This window comes from Microtus oregoni, unplaced genomic scaffold (genome assembly GCF_018167655.1).
Source record: "Microtus oregoni isolate MIOR12 unplaced genomic scaffold, Mior012 000022F_ref0000154, whole genome shotgun sequence".
In the NCBI taxonomy this organism is placed as follows: domain Eukaryota; kingdom Metazoa; phylum Chordata; class Mammalia; order Rodentia; family Cricetidae; genus Microtus; species Microtus oregoni.
The window spans coordinates 5,928,975-5,946,334 of NW_024543081.1; the positions used below are offsets into that span (position 1 = coordinate 5,928,975).

The 17,360-nt window shown below is 49.7% G+C and overlaps 1 protein-coding gene across 2 annotated transcripts in view; it reads right to left on the reverse strand.

The window, feature by feature from the left end:
• The window catches only part of Tafa5 (TAFA chemokine like family member 5), a 199,123-nt gene that overhangs the window by 23,830 nt on the left and 157,933 nt on the right, over positions 1-17,360 (reverse strand). For both annotated transcript variants that reach the window (XM_041672409.1, XM_041672410.1), the window contains exon 3: positions 7,197-7,324. In XM_041672409.1, the coding sequence (XP_041528343.1) occupies positions 7,197-7,324 (128 nt within the window). The remainder of the gene's footprint in view (positions 1-7,196; positions 7,325-17,360) is intronic.

Below are 17,360 nucleotides of genomic sequence, written 5' to 3' on the forward strand. Positions count from 1 at the left end.
GCTCTACTTCAGCTGTGACTCTAGGCCCTAACACAGTTTTCTGGAACATTCTATAACCTGCCTTTTATGAGCATCCTTCTTCTAGTCTAGAGGGCATGTAGGCCATGGAAGAGGGTGGCTCAGGATATGGGGTCCTATGTAGACTTTACACTCAGGAGCACATCTTTTCTATGGTTAGCATAAAATCATTAAGTGCTCAGAATTCTGGACCAACAAGGCCTGGGCGGGAGTGCTGCTGCTGCAAGAAGATCTCACTTCCGGTGCTGGCTCCACTACCACATTCCACGGGTGGAGGACAATCTAGGCAGTAGGCCTGTCGCGCAGCTGTGTCTATGTGACCCAAAAGTTGTGGCACTGGGAACAGGTCACACCTTAGCGATGTTCTAAGCAGTGCACTAGGTACCAAGATAGATGAGTGTGTCCACTGAGCACCAAAGACTGACCCTGCAGAGAGCTGTGAGGGTTTCAACAGCTTCTTAACATAGGGGACCACGTATACCCTTGGCCTCCAACACACAATCAATGTGCCCGAGAGATGGGAGAAGGGACAGACAGGGAGACACAAAGAGGCTGAGCATGTGTCTTGTCCCCAGTTTCACAGGCTCTACTCTGGGAACACAACCTTAAAAAGACCCCAAATCTCACCTTTAATCTCACGGGAACCCTTAGACATTCTGGTGCAACCTTCAGGCGTGCTTGGTGCTGGCCCAGCTTCTGGTCTCCTCCCTTATTATGCCACTGCCGTGTGCCCTTCCCGTGGCAATGGGCTCACCCCACACCCACCTATCTTGTAGGACGGGCCCTATTTCTCACTCCCCACTGAGCTAGTTTCCCCAGCTTTAACCATTTGCTACTTATGTATTTAAAACAATTCAAAGAACAAACGCTTTAAGGAAAATTGAGATGAATGCAGCCCAATTACAGAAAAGAGGGACCAGCAGTAATGCCTCTCCTTCTGAAAAATGCCGACAGGAATAATGTAGCTTGGTCAAACCAATCTCTTTTTTTTGTTTGTTGTTTCTGGGCTCATATCCACCGAGAGCATGAAGAATGCCTCTGCTTACAATACTACTTGATGCAGTACCTCCATATACATTTTTGTTTACGCATGGAATCTATTAAAATGTCCGGCTATTATCATGGTGATGAACAGGGTGACTCAGAGGAGCAGAGAATGGACTGCGTACAGATCCAAGTAATGACTCTAGTCTTTCATCACTTGCGCCGAAAAAGACGGGTTAGGGTGCAGGCAGCGGGCTCCTGGGCTGCCTGCCTCAGGGCTCACACCACTTTTTAATCCAGTCTGCTTTGTCCTTGTGAGGACGTCACGTCCAGAGAGCATCTAAATCGATCCGAGGTGCGGGCTGCTGGGCGAGAGGCCATCCCTGCTCGAGGGTCGCAAGCAGGATTTTCTCCTCCTCCTGTTCTGTGACATTCCTTTTTGGCAGTCTGCCTGCTGAAAGTATTTTGTCTTGCATGGTGGTTTTCTTCTGCCCTGTGCGTCTGGCCTGGGCTGGCCTCTGATCACACTGGAGGTGGGGACATCAGGCTCTAAGCTTTGGCCTAGGTGTGCCAGTATAATGCAAGGTGGACAAGAGACCTGATTTGCATTCTAAGGGTTGGTTCCCTGGGTCCTCAAGGTACTGGGCCTGGCATCAGAACTCGAAGGATGTTGGGAACCAAGCAGGTTTAAGAATGAGAGGAGGTCAATGCAGCTCACTTACGTCAGCTGTGTGATGGGGGCTCACTGACTTCCCTCCTGTTGTGGGATTCAAACAGAGAATCTCCCCAAGAACACCCAGTGTCCACTGAAGGCAACCCATCACCACGAACCACTCCTCTTGCTCATGCGAGATGCAGAAAGGTACACAGGTGCCCTCTTGGGAGCTGCTACCAGGCTGTCACAGGGGAGAACTGTCCCTTGAGATGATCTCACATGCCACCTCTTTTCCTGTTGTGTCCCTTTGTGTCCTCAGGGAGGGTTCTAGGTCTTCAGCCTTGCCTTCCTGGCCTCATAGATTCTGCTGTCCCATTGGGGATCCGCTTTGTCTGCGCTAAGGAAGTCTCTTCTCCCGGAAAACACTGATAGAACATTCTGGCAGCTAGGGAACTAGAGGTTAAGAGTCACATCTGGCACATGTGTCCTGCAACATCTGGGCTGGGGGAACCTGGGATGCCAGTCCCTGCTCGAGCAGTCCCCTGAAGAGTACTACATTCTGAGGTCTCTCTCTCTCTCTCTCTCTCTCTCTCTCTCTCTCTCTTTCTCTCTGTGTGTGTATGTATGTGTGCATTCATTAGGGTTTTTATTGCTGTGATAAACATCACGACTAAAAGCAACTTGGGAAGGACAGGATTTACTTCCCCTTATACTTCAGGAAACAGTCTACCACTGAAGGAAATCAGGCCAGGAGGTCAGGAACTCAAGGCAGGAAAGATACTACTGCCTTGTTCCTCAGCCTGATTTCTTAGAGCACTTGGGGCCATATGACCAGGGGGTCACACTGCCTACAATGGGCTGGGACCCTCCTACATCAATCACTAAGTAAGAAAATGCGCTACAGACTGAGGAAGGCATTCTCTCAACTGAGAGTCCCTTTTAGAACAAATGACTCTACCTTGTGTCAAGACAGGACAGTGTGGGACTGATCTCATCCTTCTGATGTTTAGATTCTTTTCAGCACCTCCCAGGGCCTCATATCTCACTCTGGCAGCTCCAGGATGGAACTTTCTATACACTCATCCCTGGGATGTATAGGAAACCTGCATCTTCCAGGTCTGCAAATTTTGTAAGTGTGTGTGTGTGTGTGTGTGTGTGTGTGTGTGTAAAAGCGTGCACTTGTAGGGAAAGGGATTGCTCCTCTCTGCCACCCCTCAGGTGCCATTTACCTTGTTGGTTTTAACACAAAGTCTCTCACTGGGACCTTGGACTTGCTGACCAGGCTAGTCTGGCTAGTCATCGAACCCCAAGACACTGTCTCTGCCTCCCTTGGGCTGGAAATTGCAAATGCATGCCAATACATCCAGCTTTTTATGTGGATGCTTGGGGTAGAACTTGGATACTTATGTATTCAAGCACTTTATGGCAAGCACTTTATCAATGCGCTACCTGTAGGGTCTGAAGCTTCCTAGGGTTTCAGCCCCGCTCTTCTGCTTACAGTCACCACAGGTCCCCTCCTAGACACATGCTTTTATCTCCTCTGTGGCTGTCTTTGTCCTTTCAGGAATAAACTATTTCCTTTGCCACATACCTGTCTTCTCACAGGGGTCTCCAGAAGGCCTAATAGGCAGCATAGGGGTCTGGTCCTTTTTAGCTGGGGGCTGAGACTAGCATTTGGTAAGTATCCACAAAGGCCCACGGAGATTTGTTGCTCCAATATGGGGGAGCCTGGAGGTGCTCCATTCTTCGGTGGAGCCCTGTGTGGCCCCTGACATTAGTGGGAACTGAGGCACATGGGTAGGTTGGCACACAACTAGCCATGCTTAGGGACCCATGTTGATTCCTGGGAGGAACCTAGTCCAGTCTTCTGAGTGTTTTGGTATAGCCACCAGACCACACAAAACCTTCAGAATTTGATAATGAAGACCTCAAAGTTCCAGCTCGGCCTGCAGCAGCTCCCGAGTTCGGCTCTTACCCTACTCCCAACTTGGCAGGAAGCGGCAGTGGCAGAGACCCGAGTGGAATGGGTAGAGCCCACTGAACAACTGGCTGTGCACCAGAAGGGGCCAGGGCCCTCCCTGCTCCAGGGCAGCTCTCCTGAAGAAAGGTTGCCCTGGACATATGCTAAGCATGGTAGAGGATGCTGTTGGGATGGCTGAGAAGCAGGACGATCTGCATTTGTGTTCTTTGGTGATATGACTGATCTCGGTGCTCTTGACCTGCAGATGCCCCAGTGCGTCGAGGCACAGGCTGCCCAGCTCAAGTCAGCAGCTAGTTGCAGGCAAGCTGAGAGGAACTGGTGCTCAGACTGACTGCTTGAGCGGACTCTACTTCTGTAATAGAGGCCCCCAAACATTGGGTGCAGAGGCCAGATATCCATACCCACATGTGTTCCTCCAGTCGGCATCTGGACGTCATTGACTCTATGTTCTCTGGGGCACACACTTCTATGGAGTGCTAACCCTTGAGCAGGACTCCCAGAAATTCCTCCCGAAACCTCCCTACCCCCACAACCATGTGTTTATGCATATGGAATCAAAATGTGATGCTTAATAGCTAATTGGGAAAGATGGATTCCAATCCAGCTGGTTTATTCTGATTTAGGGAACGGTATGGCTCACCACCGAGCATCTTGCAATTCATAAACATCACAGAAATGCAGAGTAAACACTGACTAGAATATTCCCGAAAGCCACTAACATATGCAGGGTGCAGTGCAGCCAAAGCCAGCTAACATCTGCACTGACATCCATTGCTGGCCAGCTATGAGGGACCAGAGTCCCCACCTGGGATCCTCTAGCCCTTTTCATTTAGGTCCCCTGGATGTCCTGCCGGCGGGACTAGTGGAAAACAGGAGTCTGGGAGCTGTAGAAGAGGAAGGGAATCCCACCCCTTGCCCCACCTCTAAAAACAATGTATCGTAGAAAGGAAGGGGTGTTGCTTCCATGCCCAAGGAGAACCTTCAGCATTCACTCCTCACCTGGCTCAGTGCAGATGGATGCTCACAGGGCAAAGTCTAAGGGGCAACTCCAGAGGCAGCAGGCTAGCCCAGAGGCTCGTTTGTCTCCCGAGTCATCTGGGCCATGGACTTCCCACTTTCCACAGTGACACTCATCTCACACAGCACCACTGTGCTTATGTGGCCGTAAGTGGCACTCGTTCCGGTGACCCGAGAAGCATTCTAGTATTTTTATGACCTTTCTTATTCCTTTTACATGCTGATCATGAGCCAGTAAATTAATTTCATGACCCACTAATGGGGTGGTGACCCACGCTTTTGAGAAGCAGTGATTTCAGAAATGCGAACATCAGCATGCGCCTGGGGTCTGGGCTGAGCTAATCAATGGATCCATTTATCACACGTACTTAGGAGGCCCCAGGAGGGGACAGGCTATAGGATCCCCAGACCCAGCTAAATGCCTGTGAATAGCCCCTCCACTTGGGTGACACACAGAGAAATATAATCAGCAAGTGACACCGTGCTAGGGTTAGGGTGTCACAGAGGTGTATGGATGTAGAGCTGGTATAGCTGGGGTGCAGAGTGGAGAGGGGTCTTGGTTGAAGGGAGGTTCTATCTGGGATGAGTGACGCTGGAAAGAAATTAATAGCCATTACGTGGTCACCAGGCTTCTTAATATAACATGTGACAACTGACATCTTGGAAAAACAATTTTCCAACAATTTATGGTGACACGTGGAACCTATGCTACTAATTTACTCTATAAGAGGCCTTGAAGCAATTACATAGTATAGACTTTAATTATGTTGTTAGAGACAGGGTTTCTCTATGTAGCTTTTGAGTTTGTCCTGGAACTCTCTCTGCAGACAAGGCTGGCCTCAGACTCACAGAGATCCACCTGCCTCTGCCTCCCAAGTGCTGGGATTAAAGGTGTGTGGCACCACTGTCCAGCTAATTGTGGTTTCTTTAGATCTGGCTTGAGAAGCAACATTTTAGACAGCTTAAAAACACGTCACCTTAGGCTAGAGGTTCCAGTACGAGTTGGGTCTCATTTTATAGACTCAAGGACACCATGTGGACTAGACTGCAGAGCTATACAGCTCCCTTCTTGCTTCTGAGGGGGTAAAGTTGGCTCAGGAGTTCCTCACACCCACCCAGTCCACTGTGGTGTCCAACTGCAATTACACATGTCCTTAATTTCCCATCCCTTCCAAGTGTGACTCCGGCAAGTGGGGAATACACCAAGCCTAGGGCTACATCTGGTCCCCAAAAGGACACAGGCCAGGAGTTAAGAACATCTAGCCCTGCTGTGACTCTGCACTGAATCATGGGGGGGGGGGGCACTATGGATATGCAACTCCTTTCTTGGCACCAGTTTTCACCATTGTAGCACTTACCCAGGTGGCCGAATAGCTTGGGATGTAGTTGGGGATGCTAGGCCTTATACAGGAGACTAAGCTGGGGCACTCGGCGAGCCTTCAAGCATCTCTCTGCATGGTTATGGCTGATGGAGCTCATCACTATCTATTATCTCATCTCATACCTATCTGTGGCCCCTGCCTGGGGCATCTTGGGAGCTCAGGGGGTCAACCTGTACCTGTGGTCTTCACAAGGCAGAGGCAGACATAGGGCAGCATCCTATACCTGTGGCTTCCCCCTCCATACACCTCTACAGGCGTTTCAGAGCCTAAGTCTCTTTGAAGTGTGCTTGATTCTGTGTCCACTCAGCCCAACAGGTTCCCACACTAACCCCGAACAGGTCTCACCCAGCCTTGTTCTCAAAGAAGCCAGTGCTAAATGACCAGTCACTGACCTGAGGAGGCTTACCCATCTGTCTTGCCCACTGTCTTTTCACCTCTCAGTTGCATATCACAGATGGATAACTGTCTGCAGTGCCTAGGCAGTATGTGGAGCCATCACACCTCAGAAATTTCAAAGAACGGGCAACAAGAAAAACAAAAATCAGAGCATCCCAGAGTCCTCTGTATTCAGCCATCTGTGGAAAGAGTGGCTCTGGAGATCAAGTTGGCTGTGGCCTCCAGAAAGAGCTTAGTGTGCATGGCTCGATAGGATGAGCGGGCTGAAGTTTAGGGAGCCATTGGGGTCTGTTAGCAGTCACCAGATCATATCTAGGGCAGCAGCAGAACCAGAGGTAGCCCCCTCCCTAAACCTGAATCTGGATTCCACTTGGCCTCAGGTGGGGTAGAGAAACTTGCTCTTAGATTTTGAGGTGCCTGATGTACTTCCACATCATCCCTCCAAAGTAAGCAACCTCGGTGCCAGCAATATGCACTGAGCAATATGCACTGTGTTAGCTTCTCTTCTGAGATGACCAACCCAGCTGATCAGTCTATGGGGTTCTGCATTCTGTGTCATAGTCCCCGTGTACCCAAAGACCAATTGATTAGGGACAGGCTCTCTGGGACTCAATGCCAGAGGGTGAGGAGGAGCTGACTGGGATGGAATTACCAGCTGCCACTTGTCCCTGTTTTATCCCGAAGTATCCACATCCATCATGGGGCGTGGTGTCCGCTCACTTCTCCCCCAACATGTCCACAAGAAAGGAAAGGGGCCACATACCGTGGTGGTCTTTATCCGCCCTCCGGGCTGTGTGCAAGTCCAGCCTGACCGGTTGATTAACAAGTCGCAGCCTTCCCCCTCCAGGCAGGGGAGCATGTCACACCACTGCTTTGTCTTGATAATTCGTGCTGTGGGAGAGAGCAGAGAGCTGATCAGTACGCCACTCCCAACACGCAGGCCTCACTGAATGGCTTGCCTGCTTCCTAAAGCTGGGCCTGGCACCTGGACCACACAGTGGGAAGTCCCATGAGCGGGTACTATGCCATTCAGAGACCTTCCACATGGAGGCTGGCCCCAATTGCAAGTAGTCACTGAGAGTGTCAGAACATCTTCATCATGGCACCATTCCCCTTCCCGAGGGGCAAATGCCTCAATCTTCTTTTCTGTTATAAACTGATAGGGCATGTCTTAGATCTATTGCAGGGGCACCCACAGGACAGCTTGGGTAGGACCAGGGCTCAGTGTCAGGAGTGAGGCCTGATAGAGAGTCAGCAATTCTATAGGAAGTATGACCCCCAGTTACCTCTCATCTACAGACACAGACCTGACTCAGGACTCTGAGACTGCTAGGCCTAAGTCTTTGAGCCCTGGGGCCTGCAGGGGTCTAGGGAAGAGCTGGAAGTGGGGAGGTGGTCACAGTGTCCATCTGAACAAGACGTCAAAGCCTAGACATAAGAAAACCACCCTTCTCCTTCACTGGAAACCCACCCAGGTTTGGTGGTCAGGCCTGGTAGACACAGAGGCTGTGAGAAGCTTATGAAAAAAAGAGGTTCATAATGGAGTTGGTATTCTTATTACCAGAATCTTCCATGACCTGTTCACCTTGCTAACCTCCTTCCTGAGGCAATTCTAACAACTGTTGCTTCATTCAAACGACCCATAAACAAGGTTTGTGGTCCCAGTAACAGCTAAGTCTTTGAGATGGTCAGTCATGCTCAACATGATGGGACTTATGTTCACCTAGGAGATGGTGGAGCACACCCATGGGTGTCTGTGGGGGCTTTTCCACAAAGGCAAAGGGGGCTGACCTACCCTGAACACGGGAAGCATCATGCATGGGCTGGGTACCCGAACAGAGTCAAGAACAAGGAGAAAGTCAGCTTAGAACGGGCCTTTTGTGTCTACCTCCTGGTGTGAGCCATGCAAGCACGGGCTAAGACCCATGAAGCCGAGAGCTAAAAATCAACTCTTCATCCTGTTTCTGCTAGGTATTTCATCACAGCAACGAGGGAGTGGTAAACACCAACACCTGTGGGCATTGTTGGAAGACTCAGCTATGCAGAATTCCACACCCAACTTTAACCTCAACACCAAAGACTGGAGTACACTTACAATCTTTCACGAAAAAGAAACCAAAAACAACCTGCAAAACCTTTGGGGTCTAGGGTCACAAAAAGACCAGACAAAGAATAGGCTCATGCCTCTGTTATCTGCCTGTTCTGCGACCTCCATGCCTAACATACTACTCCACACAGAGAAAGGCCTATCCTGTACTCCTCATGTCCACCCAGAGTTCACTGCCTCAGCTATGAGCTTGAGTTCATTCCCTTTGGACAGTAAGGACTTGTGCACTGAGAACCATCACATTTTCTGTTTGTTCCCCTCTTTCAGGAAGCCACATGCTGATTGGCCCCACAGCCTAGGAGGTGCAAAAAGCTGGTGGTTAAGCCTCAGGATTGGCCAACGCTGTTAGAGAAGAGCGTAAACCCCTCTGTCATCCTCACAAGACACAGCTTCAGAGACCTTTCCATCCCCAGGAAAGAGGGGACGACAGTCTCCACCCAATCCAGCTCCATCCCTGGTCCCCCACACAACCTTTCCAACTCCTGGGCTTCCTCTCTTCTCCTAAAATTTCTTTTCAATTTTGCTGTAAAAAAAATATCAATGCACAGGACTCCAGATTTGCCTAAATGAGAGGTACAATTCCGCAGAATATGTGTATTACAATTTCTCCCCACTTTCTCACAGTAAGGGGTGATAACTGGCAAGTAAATAGCTCTGCAAACACATACGAGCTTGGGTATCATGTACTCAGACACAGTCCTTCAACTGGGCAATTGGTGGGCTTCACTGCTTTGACAGAGTATGTGCCCATGACCTGGCAGAGGAAGGGTGCAACTGGCAGTGCTTTGCTCCCCATTTCTTGATATCTTGATTCAACCAAGCAGTCCTACAAGTCATTCTTCACAAAGGACCAGAGAGCTGGCTCTGGAGGCAGTGATGGCCCTGCACAAATTTAGCCAATGGGTGGCAAAGACGGAGGACGGAGTTCACACAGTGAAGGCTGGGCTCCAGGGTTACTACAAGGACCATGGGTCCGGAGGGCCTGGAATAGTTCGGAAGACATGAAGGCAGGCATCCTAGATAGATTGATGGGCATTTTGTAGCAGGCTTGACACGCCAGCAGGGGCTCCATGATGAAGTGCGTGTAGCATAGCAGACAGGAGTTTTGTAATTGACTAGCTATGCCTGCCACAGGCACTGGAAAGAATGCTACAGTATACGGTGCTTGCCTCACTCCATCCCGGGCTCTTTATATCAGTTGCCAGCAGCAGCCAGGATCCCAGGCCAACTCTTTTCACATTACTGCTAGAGATGTAATATAAATTTGTGTGCTAAGTCCCTGACCCTTGTATTTAGAGACAGGACCACACGGAAGTAACTGAATTCAAACAAGGACACAGGATGAGTTCTGAATTAGAAGGATTAGTGGTCTTACAAGGGACCCAAATAATACCCTCCCCCTCCCTGCTTCACAACACACCACCAGTGAGGACACAGCAAGAAGGCAGACTCAGCAAGCTACCAGCCAGAAACTGGTCCTGCAAGTATAGTGGCCTTGAACTTCCAGCGCCCAGAGCTAAAGTTAAGCCCCTAAGCTGCCTGTCTGAGGCATTCTGCTATGGAAGCCTAAACTGATGGAGTGAGGCCTGCCCCATGCTTACATGAGTCATTCTGGAGTCCCCACGAAGAAGAGACCTTGCTCCCTCAAGGGTGGGGGGGGGGGGGACAAAAAACAAAAACAAAACAAAAAAATCCCTTGGCTTCCTGGGGGAAGGCTTCAAGAACAAAGGCTACCCGAAACTGTGACCCCACCCACACCCCAGGCCAGGGGTATCCCTAGGCTGAGGACATTCCAAAGAGCTAGGTATCACCCAAGCCACTCTCCTGGGATCCTACTAATCACACAGCACAGGTGGCTGGTGGGCAAGCAGAGTTGGCTTCTGTCACACATCTGTCTCTGGCTGTTCATTAGTTGTGCAAAGTCACCAGCAGCTGCTTCTCCCAGCCCTTATGTGTCATTTTCGGTGACAGCAAAAGATGGTATGAAAACCTTCTCAGGCACCAACAAATGTAAGCCCGAAAGCCTGAAATCGGCTGCCTCGGGATCCACACCCACACCTCAGCCCCCAACTCCTGTTTGCAGTGCTTGAGAACTTTCTCAACTCTCTGTCTGTCTGTCTGTCTCCCCCTTTCCTTCCTCTTTCTCTCTGCCTTCAGCCACAAAAGGATGCAAGTGATAGATCAAACAGTGCCATGAGCAATGTCCCTCTCTGCACCAACCTGTCCCGATAAAGCCGCTCAGAGAGGGGTTTGCAGGTTAGGGAACCATAGGCTTCCAGTTGCCTTGTCTCTGCCTGCCTAACAAGTCAAGAACAGAACTGGTTGTGAAGGAAAATTAAGCCTCCAGCTACTAGAAGAACAGCAAGATCGAAGACCAACATATCTGTCACCCAGAGTAGGTCCTGAGGTGATGTAGTGTGTGAACTGGTTAGGGTAGGGTGGTAGCACCAGTTGCGGCCTGCCTGTCGGAAGGATGTACCAAGAGTGTGTGGGCTTTGGAAGTAGGGAATGGCTGGTGGGCTAAAGGTCTCTGGGTCTCAGTTCAGATCCCATCCTATCTTGTATCAAGACTACTTTCTGTGAAACACACATAGGGCTTCTGAGCCTCCTTCATCCTTTAACATCTGGGTAAAAAGTGGGAAGAAGGATAAAGCTTGTACTCTGCTGACACTGGGGAAAGCCCATACCCGACAGGACAACATACACAGATATGCACAGGACAGGAAGAGAGTATCAAGGTCCTAATGAATGGCCTTAGGTTATGGGAGGGACAGAGCTTCTGTCCAGGCCATATGACATACACATCCTCATGAACATACATGTGTGCAGACATGGGTGTGCACATAAAATACATGAATACAAACACAAGCACATGGTATATATTTCACATGGTGTAATCACAATACCTATCAACATAAAGCAACCTATGTGGATACACATGCAAGCAGAACACACATTCATACATGCACTCACATATGTAAACCTAAGATATCCACCCACATGTACCTGCACCACACAAACATATTCACACACTGCATATGCATGTATAAATCCGCACATAGACATACCACAAATACACATGTTTAGAATAACATAGATACACCTACACAGGTGGATATGTAACATACACATAAACACACATGTATGCACACCACACTATACATGCATACATACATCATGCACAAGTGCACACAGATACGCACATATGCTTACACATGCACTCAGAGCACATACACAAGTACTCACAGATATATGCACCATGGATCTCAAACATGTGCACATGCATGAACAATAAGTACACACATGTAAATATATACACATACTCAGACACCACACCATGTCACACATATGCATATCTACACCCGTGTGTGCAAGGATATAAGCACACACAGCTAGGCTGTGTCGTTGGCTGGTCTGTAGCAGCACACAGACAAGCAGAGCCTGGGCATACCCGGGGACCAAGCCTCTGAGGACACTGAACAACACTGAACACACAGGTCCTTTTGTTCGTTTGCTGGAACTCAGCTCACCCAGCCCAGCCTACTTCCTGCTGGGGGCGGTGGGAGAAACAGTGCCGGGCCAGCACCAGGCTACCACATCCTAGGGACAAAGGGGCTTTTCATGCCTCCACTCCACAACTTCATCTCACCCAGAGCATGGGCTGAGCTGGTCCTTCTCTGGCCCCGTTGGCACAGAGCTCTCAGCACAAGGGAAGGACGTCCATAGGGACTGATGGGCACTCTTAAGGAGTGTAAGTGAAAGTGGTCAGTGGCCCGAGTTTGGGCAGACAGCTGCCACAGCCTGCAGGGTTCCTCAGCAGTCAGGAGGTGGAGTTTCGTGTATCCCAGGGTCCTAAAAGAAAGTGGATACTCTAGAAATACGGAGAGAGAGAGCAAGCATGTGAGCTCCAGCCTGGGAAGGAGAGGAGACTGCATTTGGGAGGGAGAACATTCCAGAGCCCAAGCCTTCTACAGGGCTACAGAGTAGGACCCAGAGACACTGCCACACCAATTCCATATATACGCTTCCCCAAAGGCAGCATGGTGGACTGCAATAGTTCCTCTCCACAGTGACTGTCTGTATCACACACATATACATTTGTGCAGATAGCATGCTCCTCCACAACACACACACAGACACAGACACACAGACCCACACACGACTGTACACACCTACACTACAAAATGCTGTTTACATACACATTGCAAATAAAGAGCACATACACACACTTCACATGCACACCTTAGGCTGAGTGGAAAAACCTCACACCCACCCCCCACCCTGGTTCCACAGAGACCTATACCAATGTCCATGACTGACAGCCCGATACTGCCAGGATCTGTGGCAGTGTTCTGAGGACAGTGGGGCAACTTGCTCCCTTCACTAAGCCTCTCTTATGGACACTTTGTCTGGTATGAGACAGAATTTTGTCCCCAATGTTCCAAGATCCAGTACAAAGCAGCTGCTGGAACCCAGATCCTGGCCTGACAGGTGAAGACAAGTAGCCTGCAGGCAGAATGCAGAGAGTAATGCAGGGTACAGGGGCCTGGGGCTTTTCAGGCCTAGGATGGGTCATAGGTTGTGAAGGCTCCTGGGCAATTTGCCACAGCCTGGCAACCTTAAATGGAGTTGAAAGCAGCTGTATAGCTAGCGGAAGCTCAGACAGAGGGTAGAGTTTGGACAAAGGAGCACAGAGTTGTGGAGAGAAACAGATCTGAGGTGGAATGAACGCTCCCCACAATGGTGATGCTAAGAGAGGGGGGGCCTTGTGGGCTAGAGGACTTGGGCTTGGGCTCTCTAGTGATGTTTAGACAGGCTGGGAGGACCTCAGAGCAACCGAAGGCTTTGTCACCCGTGCAAAGCGCAGATATGTTTTTGTCCCCAATCTTGGCAGGTCTGTCATACACCACCATGTTATTTCCAGCAGTGGCAGCCACTCACCTTAGTTCACTCTTTTATAAAATGATTTTATATTCTGTTTGCCAAAATAAATCCCAAGCCACCTAATATCACTCACTTCCCTAGCAGAATCCTCTGCTGGGCCAGCTCAAGCCTACTTTGGATATTCCCGGGGAAGTGGAGATGGCAAGTCCATTCCTGTATCCATTTAGGGAACTCACAACTGGCTCTAAGCAAAGGAACCAGTGATGACACCCTACATTTGGAGAGATCAAATCTTGTAGACCCTGCTTTCTGCACTTCAGACAAGGCTTGGCCAGGCATGTTATGACCCCAACCCTGGGGCTACTCCTCAACTGCATGGCAACCCCAAACTCCCAGGAACAACACTTGGTAACTGCCCAGCTGTAAGACACACTGCCTGGCGTCATATTCCTGAACTCATCTGGGGGGTAAGGAAAGAGAGAGAGAGAGAGAGAGAGAGAGAGAGCTACCAGGGTCCATTGGAAATGACCATCATGAAGAGGCAAAGCCTCACATCTGAGGCCATGTTCTGTGGCTACATATGGGTCCTTGGAGAAGATTCCTTGGTCCTGGCTGTTTTCATTATGGGAGGACAAGGAGGGCCACAAGAACTGTGAGCTTTCTCCCAGGTCTCCTTTGCTAGAATACCCAGGCCAAGCCTCAGGAGACGAGCCTACTCTTGCCTGTCTTTTCTCAGTGTGTGTCTTATCAACAGAGATTCAGGACTATAAAATATACAGTAGCTCCTGTGTGGTCTGGAGGGGAAATTCATGATGGCTGATCTTGACTGTGTACTTGATGGGCTTTAGAATCACCATGGAGACAAGTCTGTGGGAATGTCTGTGAAGCATTATCTATACTGGGTTAACTGAGGTAGGAGGATGCACCTGAAATATGTGTGGCACCATGTGTAGGTTGGGGTCTGGACTGTGTTCAAAATAATAAAAACAAATAGAGAGAAAACAAGATGAGTACCGATATTCATCCTGACTTTGGATACAATGTGACCCAAGCGCCAACACTCATTGCTGCTCCCTGACTTTGGATACAATGTTACCTGATCACTACCACTCATTGCCCCTCCCTGACTTTGGATACAATGTTATCTGACCACTAGCACTCATTGCTAAGCCCTAGCTTTGGATACAATGTTACCTGAGCACTGAAACTCATTGTTGCTCCTTGACTTTGGATACAATGTTACCTGGTCACTAATACTCATTGCCGCTCCCTGGCTTTGGATACAATGTTACCTGATCACTAACACTTACTGCCCCACCCTGACTTTGGATACAATGTTACCTGGTCACTAACACTCACTGCCCCACCCTGACTTTGGATACAATGTTACCTGGTCACTAACACTCACTGCCCCACCCTGACTTTGGATACAATGTTACCTGAGCACTGAAACTCATTGTTGCTCCTTGACTTTGGATACAATGTTACCTGGTCACTAACACTCATTGCCCCACCCTGACTTTGGATACAATGTTATCTGAGCACTGAAACTCACTGTTGCTCCTTGACTTTGGATACAATGTTACCTGGTCACTAACACTCACTGCCCCACCCTAGCTTTGGATACAATGTTACCTGGTCACTAACACTCATTGCCCCACCCTGACTTTGGATACAATGTAACCATCTGCCTCACACTTCTGCCACCATGCCTTCCTGACCATGATGGGCTGCACCCTCAATCTGTGAGCCAAAGTAAACCCTTTCTCCCTCAACTTGCCTTTTGTCAGGCATTCATTTACAACAACAAGCAATGTAACTAACACAGGCTCCCCATGCTATGGGATGCTCAGCTTTTTTCCCATGAGTACAAAAGTGTGTCCATGCACTCAAATGTAGCAGAAGTTCCCCCATGAATTCCACAGGCAGGGCAGTAGGGCAGAGCTCCAGGGAAGGCTGATGCCAGCCTGTAGTGGCAATACCTAGCTCATCTGCGGGCTCTCTGCCTCCCACTCCCTGCCTTGCAGCAGTTCATTGGCACTAAGCACGACAGTAAATAAGCAACGAAGATCCCGTTCCCGGGCCCTGCAGTAATTGGATTACTCCCATTTAAAGCAGCACCCTGTCAGGCTGCAAGGTAGAGCTGTTGGCACAGGAAGGCGACAGCGTAAACGAGTTATCAAGAACCCGCTATTAAACATGCCTTCTGGGATGGCTCTGGGTTAAATGGAAGGTGTGATGACAACAGACAAAGCCTCTGTTATTAGCACAGTTCAGGCAGCTGCCCTTACGTATGTGCGAACTGGCATCCCCTGAATGAACACAGAAGCTATCTGAGTACCAGCAGGTAGTTCTTGCACCCTGGAGTCTACTCCCTGAGCTGCGGCTCTGGGAAACACCTGCCCTGTAAAATTAATGCTGCAAATTTCAATTTTATTGGTTTTGCAGTTTTGTTTGTGTTTAATTGTAAATGGGCTTTGGTTTATTCCTACCCTACAGTCTGGGAGGGCTTATCTTGGCTTGAGTTCATATTCCTACAACATTATAATAAAAACGATACAGCTCAGCAACAGCTGTGAGGGAGCCACCCTTCCAAGAGCGTTCTGCATTGTCTGACTCTGAGGAATGCTACTCTCTGCCCATATGCAGGCCACAGAGAGCTGGTCAGAGGAGCAGGAGGCACAGCTGGGGTGGGGCTTACATGGAGTAGGGCTTAACTGGAGAGAAGCCTGATCTGCCCCAGAATAGGGTTAAAGAGGTCTCTCCACTAGTGGAGACACAGTACTGTTACGTACTGACCTTCAGGAGCCCAGATAAGGAGCTCACACTGGGCCCAGAAAGCTCCAGTCCCCAGAGAGAGGGCTATAGCTCTCCTACAGTTCTGGCCTCATCCCACTGAAATTCCAGCAGGGGGTCATAGGGAAGGGATGATGATGATGGGCCCTGGCAAAGAGACATTGGGTAGAATCAAGGAACAGCTCTGTACCCCGTGGTCAGGCTCCATGCTGGATCACACAGATTCTGACATGCTATGCTGGTAGCAGCAAGCCTGGGCTCTGCAGGCCAGCACTCTACACAAGTAGCCTACATCCCTTGCTACAGAGGGTTTGAACTCAGAAACGGAGGACCAGGTTCCAACACTACTCCACCTTCATTGGAAGAGGAGGAAGTAGGGAGTAGAAATAGTGAGAATTATGGGTCATTTTAAGGATAAAGGGTGTCAGGCACTAATCCCAGGTGCCTGAAATATAGAGCCTCTGTGGTCACCTCTCTCGGGTCCACCCTTTGTGGTTGGTTGAGCCCTGACCTGCAGTAGAACTATGACCGTTCAGTTCACTCTGGAAGACCCAACAGGTCCAACAGTGAAGGTTCCCCAGTTCACTACTTTCCTTGGGTCAGACCAGACAAGGACCCCAGAAAATTTCCTAATGAGGTAGGAGACAGGGGACAAGTGGAAGAAAGGAGGGAGGGAAGTAGAGAGCCCAAAGCTGCCTTGTCTCACAGGCCACGCTGCCTCAGCACTGAGCTGTAGTGCCTGCCATTCTTGCCTCTTCTCTAGGCAATGTCTATCTCCTTCTTTCCATCCCAGGAAGACTCTGTGAGAATCCTGTCTACAGACCATGCAAAGCCCAAAGCTCATCATCTGAAATTTGCCATGGTTTAGAAATGGTAGCCTCAAGACCTGGGCTGAGCACAGGTCATGGGCGCGAAGACAAAGGCATGCCTAAGAAACTCAGCCAGTCAAGGCCTTGCTGCCCTGGATGGATGTGCCTCCTCTCTCTATGCTTGCCACTTTGTTTCTTCAGGTGCCATAGGGAGGCTACACAGATGGGTCACCTGTAGGGGCTATCTTAGCCTTCCAGAATCCTCTCTGCTCCTCTGTAGCCCCGGCCTGAGGCAGGTCCTCTCCTGATGCACTCACAGTCTGAGCAGTTC